The sequence below is a fragment of the Molothrus ater genome, chromosome 1 (genome assembly GCF_012460135.2).
Source record: "Molothrus ater isolate BHLD 08-10-18 breed brown headed cowbird chromosome 1, BPBGC_Mater_1.1, whole genome shotgun sequence".
Lineage (NCBI taxonomy): Eukaryota > Metazoa > Chordata > Aves > Passeriformes > Icteridae > Molothrus > Molothrus ater.
The window spans coordinates 119,773,482-119,782,891 of NC_050478.2; the positions used below are offsets into that span (position 1 = coordinate 119,773,482).

Here is a 9,410-nt window from a genome sequence, read left to right on the forward strand (position 1 = left end):
CAAGTGAGGTTTTTTAAGCCTAACGCTTGAACCTGAGGAATACATGACAGACATCTCTTTGAGAGTATATTTTTCTGTTTAAAAGTATACTTATTGTCCCTACATGTTTACCATTCAGAGCCCTGTGTCTCCTGGTGGCGAAACCAGACAAACATAAAGCAAAAACCTGAAGAGACTGAAAAAACTGCAGGTCTTAAGAGTACTGCACTTGCTGTTCACTGAGCAGTACTTGTTCTCAGGGTGAAAACCAGATTAACATCTGTGAATGTCATATTTAGACTGGACTCCTTTTCACAGTTTGTCAGTTTTATACATTTTCACCTCTATACACTTTGGAGGAGTAGCTCCTGATACACATTGCTTACTTGAAAAGTAAACAAGGGAGTCAAGGGGTGTACAAGTCTGCATAAAACCTTTTTCACAGAATCTTCTGAAAAGAACCTTTTCACTAGTTTCCAGGAGTCAGAGAACAATTAAGCTAATGTATTTCAATATATAGGTCTCCAATTTAAGCAGCTAAATTTTCTTTTGCAACCAATTTTGTATTTCCTAGTTTTGGGATCTAGGAAAATCATAAGCTTTTGTTTGGTTTGTATCCCACTGTTTGCATTGCTCATTACAGCCTGGTGGGAGCAGGTTGCTACAATGATAGAAAGCAATCCCTGTAATTATGCTTTTAAGGTTTTCATTAGAAGGAGTCCTTGTAAGTAAGCATTCCTCATTTTAACTACAGGTCTAACAGAAGTGGCATTTTTGGACTGTATGACTATATGAAGTAGTAGAGCACACAGGATTAGTCTTTAAATTATATCTTCCTACACCGTTTAGCAACAAAAACATTTTAACTTCTGATACCAAAGAACATACAATAAACATTTTGCTACTGTGACAAATAGCAGTATAATATAACATAAGCAATATTGTTCTGTGTTGTGACATTGCAGACACCCAGTTTCTCAATTTACACATTCAGCATTTCGGTTCAAGCCCCATCTTGGTAGAATGTTTTTCTTTTTCTTAAACAAAACAAAACCAACCAACCAAAACAAAACAAAAATTAGCAAATCCCATTTATCAGGAGTTATTACAATGATCCACTAGAGAATACTTTTGTTGCTGCCTGGAGAGAACAGATGGAATAACAATGGAAAGTCATCTAAACTGCTCCTTAGGCTTCCTTCAGATCATGTTGATTCTCACTCAGACCTGTTTCCAGTTCAAAATGCCCTGAGTTAGTAAAGCACTGCCTGTGCTGAAGGAAGGCACTGGGCCAACAGGCCCACGTGGAAATAGCCAGAATGATGCTGCTTGCTTTGCACAAAGGGACAGAGAGCTTCAGCAGGGAAAAACTGGTGCCACCTCTGCCCTGTGATGGACAGAGTGTGGCTCTGCAGACAAGGTTGATAACAGGATGTGTGAACTGCACATTCCTCTCTCCTCTCCTACTTGTCTGAAGTTTTTCAAAGCCACCAAGGATGTGATTTTACCCACCTGTCTTTAGTCTCAAAGGAGACATATTCAAATCTCTTATTAGTTTTGAGATAAAACAGGCACAGATGGCATTATAGAGAATGCCAGGGCAGGATAAATGGAGAGTAAAGCTTAACTAAAGCTTGATCTACAAATGAACAAACAAACAGCAAAACAGCAAAAAAGAAAAGGAGCAAGTTTTACTTTGAACAGCTAGCAATATTTTTTTTTCTCTTTTGGATCTGTGTCATAACTGAGAAATTCCAAAATGTTGATCAAGGAAACTACTGCCGTGCTGTTTCTCAAATGCAACTCATCTGCACTTTGCCATTTCATACTTATTTGTAACAAAATTTCTTACAGGGGAAAAACCTCTTCTTTCCTCTTCCCTCTGTTTGCTTTAATTTCAGTGGGAGACTTTTCATGCTTACTGCAAGTTGTGGAATTAAACTGTGAAGTAATTTGCTCAGTCAACCAAAATAGCTCTAGGACCTTAAGATTTTGCTTCCCTGTTTTTTTAACATATATGAATATAAGTTATCTCTGTCTTCAAACAAACTATTTTCCTCTGTGTGACACAAAGATCATGGAACAATTCCCAGTGTCTTCCCAGCTGTGAAACTTCTCTGAGACTGCAGAAACAGTGCCACATTTAGAGAGCAAAAAATAGATCCAGAGTGAAGGACCATGACTCAGACTTTCAGCTATTTTGTAGGAACGCTGCAAATTCTTTGCTGATCTTACTCCTGTGCATCACAGCCCCATTGCCCTGCTGCTGAGCCTCCTCAGAAACCCTGTTTCTCTTTGCTGGTCCCCAGACTTCCCCACTGCCCAACCTGCCACCCAGCTCAAGCCTCTGTTCCCCTGCTGGGGATGGGCAGCAGAGGCTCTCCTGGGCCCAAATGCACCTTTATGGCTCCTGCTTTGTCCCCAGTCCCCTGGTCTGTCCCCAAACCTGTTGCCAGTCAAACAGCATCACTCCTGTTCCAGTTCCTGCCATAACATAACAACCCACATGACTGTCCCTGCAACGATTTGTTTTCCTATACAGGCTCTGACTTGGCAAAGGGAAAAAAAAACCAAAACCCTACCAATACAAATAATAACAGAAAAATTTAAATATTGTTGCATCTGCAGTGTGGTTAATGTCTTCAAGGGTTTAGTGACTAAATTCCTTGCAAAAGCAGCCCCCTGCCATGATGTTTTCTAGGGCCCATTATGCCTCTAAGCACTGGAAGAGTAAATCTTCTTTCTTGAAATCTCTGTGGTATTTAATTATCTTTTGTTCCAGGAAACAAATTATCCATAATGTGACTTACGAAGATGGCTGTCATGTGGCCATGCCATGATTTCATTTCTCTTGTCTGCTTCAGGAAAGAAAGAAGATGCTCTGTTGTAGCTGGTCTACAAAATCCAAAAAGCTTTTGTTTCTTCCTGAATCAGGAAGACTGTAAAATGTTTGCAAAAAAAAAAATCTATAATTTGATATTTCAAAAATAAAATATTTAAATTTTATGTTGCAAAATATTTCCAATTAAGAGCAATGACTCAGGTGTTTTCAAGGAAAGTGGTCTCCTTGGTGGGAGCAGAGTAAGGCCCTACATTTTAAGAAAATATCAAGGGGTTTTTTTGACCATCATGGTATTTTTCTGACTTTCCATATGATGGACTAAATATTGGAGAAATTCTTTTACTGTGAAATCCCAAGCTAGTAAGAAGCAAAGAATGTAATCTATGATAGACAAAAGTTGTATCTTCTGTTCTACTTAAATAAAGAGAAAAGAGAATGGGCAACTTAAAATACAAACAGATTAATGGGGATGCCAAGAACCATCTTTGGGGATGCAGGGCTCAATATAGATGGGGATTTGAGCACAGTTCACATGGTTGGAAAGTAGCCACTTGAACTTCTAAAGCAATTGCTACTAGCCTACCTGCCTGTACAATTTTCATGAAGAGAATAAATCATTATCATTGAGATAATTACTAAAGATTGCCTGCAATATCATTTGTAAGGGCAAAATTTCACTTTCCCTGACAAATGTTTGCATTGCTTGATTTGTCTTTCTTTGTAGACCACCTTGTTGAAAAAATCTTTCCAGTGAATTGAGTCTGCCCAGTGAATTAAATTAATTGGTGCTGTTCAGTTACTTTTCAGTATAGAATTGGCTTCACACCACAGGTGAAAATCTGAGTCACTATAGATACTGTAGCAAATTTTTAAAATATTTCAGAAATGGGTTTCTTTTGTGTCTTTGAATTTTCTTCTGTGATCAATAAAAAATGCAGCTCAGTTGTTACTTATAGACCCATGTCTATACCCTTTATTCAGAATTATTATTTGAAAAGGCTGCTAGATATTTTCTTTGAAAGCTTTTTTTTAAAAAAAAACCCAAAACCTTAAGAAGATTCTCTGTTTATGTTTTAACACTATTTTACAAAGTGGTGCAGTCCTCCAGATTAATTCACACCAATTTTTTACAGCTTTCATTTCCCCTAATTGCTCCATGTAAACTAAAATGAATGCCTATGAAATAGATTAAAACCCCCTTTGGCTATCATTTACTAAATAAAATCTGTCTGGTTATTTTGTAGACCATATTTTTAAGCTATCCATAAACAGAATTCATGTGGGCATTGAAGTTCAGGTCACCAATGGCTTTCAGAGTTAGTCCCCTCTTTTATACTTAACCATTGTTTGGTTATTGCATGTTTTGCTGGAGTGCTCAAGAAAAGCAAGTGGATTATTTGTATTGAAACATTTTTCCTGCCTTGAAATATCAGAGGAAGGACTTATCTCTGAATGTCATCACAAAGCCCCATTAGACCAGATTTTGTTCTTTTTTTACTCAGCCCAGGGATGAGTAGGAGACAGGGAATTCTTGCTGTGTGTTTATCAGGGGCTGTGAACATAGCCAAGGCCAGAACATTCCTCTGCTGACAGAAGAGGTGGGGTGTCTTTGAGCTACCTGCTTTATGAACAGGGGTGCTCTCAAGCCAATTGAAGTAGAAACACACATGGAAGCTTTGCTTGCACCTTTAATAGTGTTCACCAGTAGGCTTTATTCTTTCTTTCAACAGAGGACAATTATGGGATGGATGGGAAGGCTAAGCTGCCCATTTTCACTGGCGACGTTGACTGGCAAGGACTGGAAGACTTGTACAGTGTGAATGAAAGTGTATATGAATACAGACACAACTTTAGACTTAGTCTGGCTGACTGGACTAATTACTTGAAGGATGTAGATAGAATGTTTGCACTGCTGAACAGTTACTACCAGCAAAAGAAACCAGACAAGGATAACACTGGTCAAAGCAACGGGGAGGAATCATCCACGCCGTTCACCTTGGTGGAAATGCCTTCTGCTGAGGAGTCCAGCGGCCTGACTGCAGAAGAGTTGCAGCTTATTGTGCCAACAGACATTGCAACCCTTGCTTTGAGCACAGTGAATTTAAGTCAGGAGAGGAAACTTGAATTAAACAATGATATTCCTGAGAAAAGTAGTTTGAATGACGCACACTGGAGAAATAGTCATCCAGCTGAAAAATGGATGGAGGATAAAGAATCTGACCGTTTTGATATGGATTTCAGTGGGAACGGTTTGATAGAGTTGGAGTCCCAGCATAGCTTCATGCTACAGCCCATCAGCATTCCTCAAAAAGACACTCATCAGGATAGTGACACTGTGGAAGACATATTTGAAGACCAAATGTATCTTCCCATGAGGTCTGATGAACCCTTTGTCCGTCAGACCGTAAATATATCCATTAGGGATTCACCTGTCAGTACCCAGGAAGAAGGAACTTTCTTAAAAAAAGCCAAACAGAGTCTTGCAGGAGAAAGTTCACAAATCCTAAATGCAGAAGGCAGTGCCTCAGCTCCACTCTCCTTGGATTAGATCAAGTTGTAAACCATTAAATAAGTTCTCCTTTTTCTTATTAGCAAACTAATAAAGGTAATCAAGACAACTGACATTCCATGTTTATTGTAGATACATTTTGCAGCTAAATTGAGCCCAGTTCAGTATTTGTCTCTGTGCATTTTTTTTTTATTCACACGCACATGCTTTCACTTCTCCACACTGGGAAGCAAGATTTCCAGTTTTCCATTAAAGGAAACAGTGTTAACTTTCAAATGCAGTAGCACATTTCTGAAAGCTAAAAAATTATTTCTTCGTAAAGAATGTCGAAGTCACTTTCTCTATTTCCAAATGATCCCACCATGACTGGTTTCAGTTCACCCAGTATGCCTGCATAATGTCTTTTTTATCAATTATTTTAACCACTGGCAATTCTTAATGCCATGCTTTCAAGTAAAATGCACTTTTAAAATCTGTATGCCATACCATTTATGTATCTAATACCTTACAGGTTCTTAGCTTGCTCGTTGTCTTATGAAATTGTGAAACCAATAAACAGACTGACCTGAAAGAGGTAAACACCATGGATTGTGGAAACAGACTCTTCAAATATTATCTTAGCAAAAATATTGCATGTTTTTGTTGCTTTAGTAAATTTACTCTCAGAAAGGTATGGCTAATGATTGTGAACTGTAGAAGGATTTGTTTAAATTGGATTGTTTCCCTATATGTTGATATTGTCAGTATTAAAATTTCGTTAATTTTTCTGACTTTTTTTTCTGCTGATACTGGTAGAAAGGTTTACATCAGTGCATAAATGTTTTTGTTGCCCCACCTGATTTTTATTATTCTGAGCAATATCTTGAAAGCATTATTATCATTTTGAGTCTTAAATTCTTTTTCTGTTTTGAACAGGCATTAAAGGGAATGATAAAATCATGTTAGGTTTCCATTATTTTAGACACAAAAGGCACATGAGAGTAAAAAATAGTAGCTTAGTAATAATTTTTGTTGTTGTATTCTAAATTTTTTCTTGAACTTTACCAAGCATTAAATCGTATTAAGTATAGCACAAAAATGACTTTGAAAATCTGTATTAGTCAAAATTTAATATTTTCCCTTGCTTTTTTATAAATTTCTAAATAATTATCACCACAGCAACAAAAGAGAATTACCTCAAACAGATGTAATTCCACAGTGTCCAACTCACGGGTGCATTTCCTACCTGTTACATGTTATTTAGTGTAGTGAATATTTTTTGGCTATTGCAAGCACTTCAGGTTAAACTTACATTCATTACATTGTATTTTAAGTTGAAAATTGACTTTTTTAAAAAGGAGATTCTTTTAGTAGGATTTTAATAATTTTAAGAAGCAGTCTTTTTGATGGACTCTGTAAATATGTTAAAATTACTAGTTCTTTATCTGATGTATGTGTCATGGGCTGATTGATAGAAACACATATTTATGGTCATGAATGATACTATTTGTACATAGGTTTTAAGTTACTAGGATACAAACTGTGTTTTTAAATCTTGTATAATATTTCTGTGATACTTTTATAGTACAATTCTGGCTTCGGGAAAGTCTAGAAGCAATATTTCTTGAAATAAAAAGTGTTTTACTTTACCTGCTTCAGAGAAGTCCACATGATCCAGTTTTCCTCCTGAATAAGGTTTATTTCAAAAATATGTCAACAGTTTCAGTTTTAAGCATCCATCCACATTAAAAGCGACAGGTAACAAAATAACACACAACATTCTTTTAGGTATAAATTATTCCTGGAGATGTGAGTAATGTATATATGTTTTTGTTTAAGACACGTTGTGATTTTAATTTTTTTTAATTCCAAATTCATCCGGTCCTTTCTTCCTTGAACTCCGTGCACCGAGCTGCAAAACCAGCAGTTCCCAGAAGTAATGAAATGTTTCATGGAGCCATGTCTTGCTTTGCTGCTTTCTCTCCTCCCTGCACAGCTCTCCCTGTGACAGCACAGCACTGCAGACCAGACATGCAGTGCTTACCACGAGTGCACCACTAGTCAGGACTTGTGTCTCCTTGTACAAGAGTCAGCACAAAAAGGAACTTAGCTTTCAAGGTAAACTCTCTTACATGAACTCTATGTTTGTTCATTGGCCTGTCAATAAGAGTACTTTCATGCCTACACTCAGCCTCTGAATCCGTGCTTCTTGAGCTCTTCTTTCTTTTACATAGTCCTGGGACTCTGATGCTCCTGCAGACGTGAAGTTACAGGTGATGTTTGTGGGGATCAGGAAAGTGGATGAATCCAAGTGTTCAAAAAGCAGTCTCTGCAATGTCAGATGGAGCCCTGGGAGAAATCTGCCCTGAAAGCACAGCAGCAAGCACAGGGTGTATCTCAAAGCAACGTGCAGAGCAGGTTGAGCCAGCGAGTTTGGGAGGACTTGAAGTACAAAGGCAAATTGAAGGGAGGTCCCACACAACCAGCTCTTGTACCTTTGTGCAGAGAATTATCCAGCACCAACAATGTGCCCTACATTTTTTGAAAGTACAGTTCTTTGAAAGAACCAAGCAAGGTGCTTTCTCTCTTAATGCTGGGACAGAGATAGAGAAAGGAATGGTGCAACAGAGTGAACCGTGGATTCATCCCACTTGCCCTTCCTCCTTACCTGAGAGCTTAAAGTACTCATTGAGGAAATGGCAGAAAGAGCATCTTACTGGTTTGAAAGGTGTCTCCCTTCTTTCTTCTAGGACAGTACTCGGTCATTTAAACTATCAGCTAAACAGTGCCCTACCTTCTAAACTAGGTGGGAGCCTTTTTTACAGGTGTCCTACAGGAGTGTGAAGGAAAGAAAGTATAAAGGACACTCATTCTGTAGGCAAGTGATACAGACAGCAACTAGCTCTGATCCTTGCTGTCTTGGAAGCTATAAGCTAAACCAAGTTAAAGAGGCCAAAATCTGTCATATCTCTAGGTACACAGCCTAAGCAGTGTGTTCCCATCCCAATTTGTTTTGTATTTCTTTCTGCATAGTATTTCTTGTCCCATAGCTGAGGCAGTCAAGTCCATGAGCAGCGCAGGGTGTGACTGTCAGGAAGCTTTTTCAGGCAGTTGCAGGCTCAGGAATGAAGCAAGTGCCTAAATCTGGCACTGCTCCTCATATGGGGGAGGGCCAAGAGGATGACCTTCCTTTTTGTGATCTGCAGAGCAGTAGAGATGTCTATTCAGAAAGGCAGTACATAGTTCATGACTTTCTGAAGGGCTCCTGGAGATGGACAGAACTTTAAAACTGGCACATCTTTGGGAGGTAGCAATGTTATGCAGAAAGTTCCCTCTGGAATTTAGGATAAAGCAGCCAGTATTGCCCTCACATCCTTGGACAGTGTGAGGCACATTCTGAGACTCCCTAGCAACTGAGAGCACTGCAGAAGAGGAAAGATGTGTAGTGCTTCAGTTCCAGAACTAGACATAGAATCGCAGAGTGGCTTGGGTCAGAAGCAGCCTTAAAAATCACCTGGTTCCCACCCCCACCATGGGCAGGGACTGACTTAGAGCTGTTATCAGTAGGTGAATCCTGGTGTTACTGAGGTAAATGCACACTAGCAGCTTTGCAAAAAACAAAGAAACAAACAAACATTTGTATCTGGAGTTCAGCCACCTGTAGGCTTTTGTGACAGTTGAGGGAAGGTATTTAGAGTGCAGGTCTGAGCACTGATCACCTCCACTCTCTCAGCCAAAATCCCTTGAGATGCCTGCAGCTGTCTACACTGAAGTCACACAGGCACAGTCAGAGGGGATCTGCGTAAAACAGTCAGGGCTGAGAACCCAAGTGGCACAACAGCCTTGTCCAAGGAAGCTCTGCCCAGGACTAGACTTGAGCCCTGAGCAGCCGTGGCTGCCTGGCTACAAGTGATGTTGTAAAAACTTCTTCCTTTAGTCTCAGCAAAACCCAATCCTGTTTGCGTGCTCTGACATCATTTTTCAGTGAGAACCGATGTGCAGTAAATAGGGTACAAGCAGGGAGTAATTCCAGAAATGACGTGTCACACCCTGAGGGATGCAGCGCCAGCCTGACGTGCGGGCAGTGCCACAGCCGCTGGG

At 39.3% G+C, this 9,410-nt stretch overlaps 1 protein-coding gene across 2 annotated transcripts in view; it reads left to right on the plus strand.

The window, feature by feature from the left end:
• The window catches only part of SULF1 (sulfatase 1), a 185,259-nt gene extending 178,301 nt beyond the window's left edge, over positions 1-6,958 (plus strand). The window contains exon 23 of one of the 2 annotated variants that reach the window (XM_054515586.1): positions 4,552-6,958. In XM_054515586.1, the coding sequence (XP_054371561.1) occupies positions 4,552-5,369 (818 nt within the window). In that variant the 3' untranslated portion in view covers positions 5,370-6,958. The remainder of the gene's footprint in view (positions 1-4,551) is intronic. The other variant, XM_036406702.2, reaches the window with a different exon arrangement.
• Positions 6,959-9,410: the final 2,452 nt, after the last annotated feature.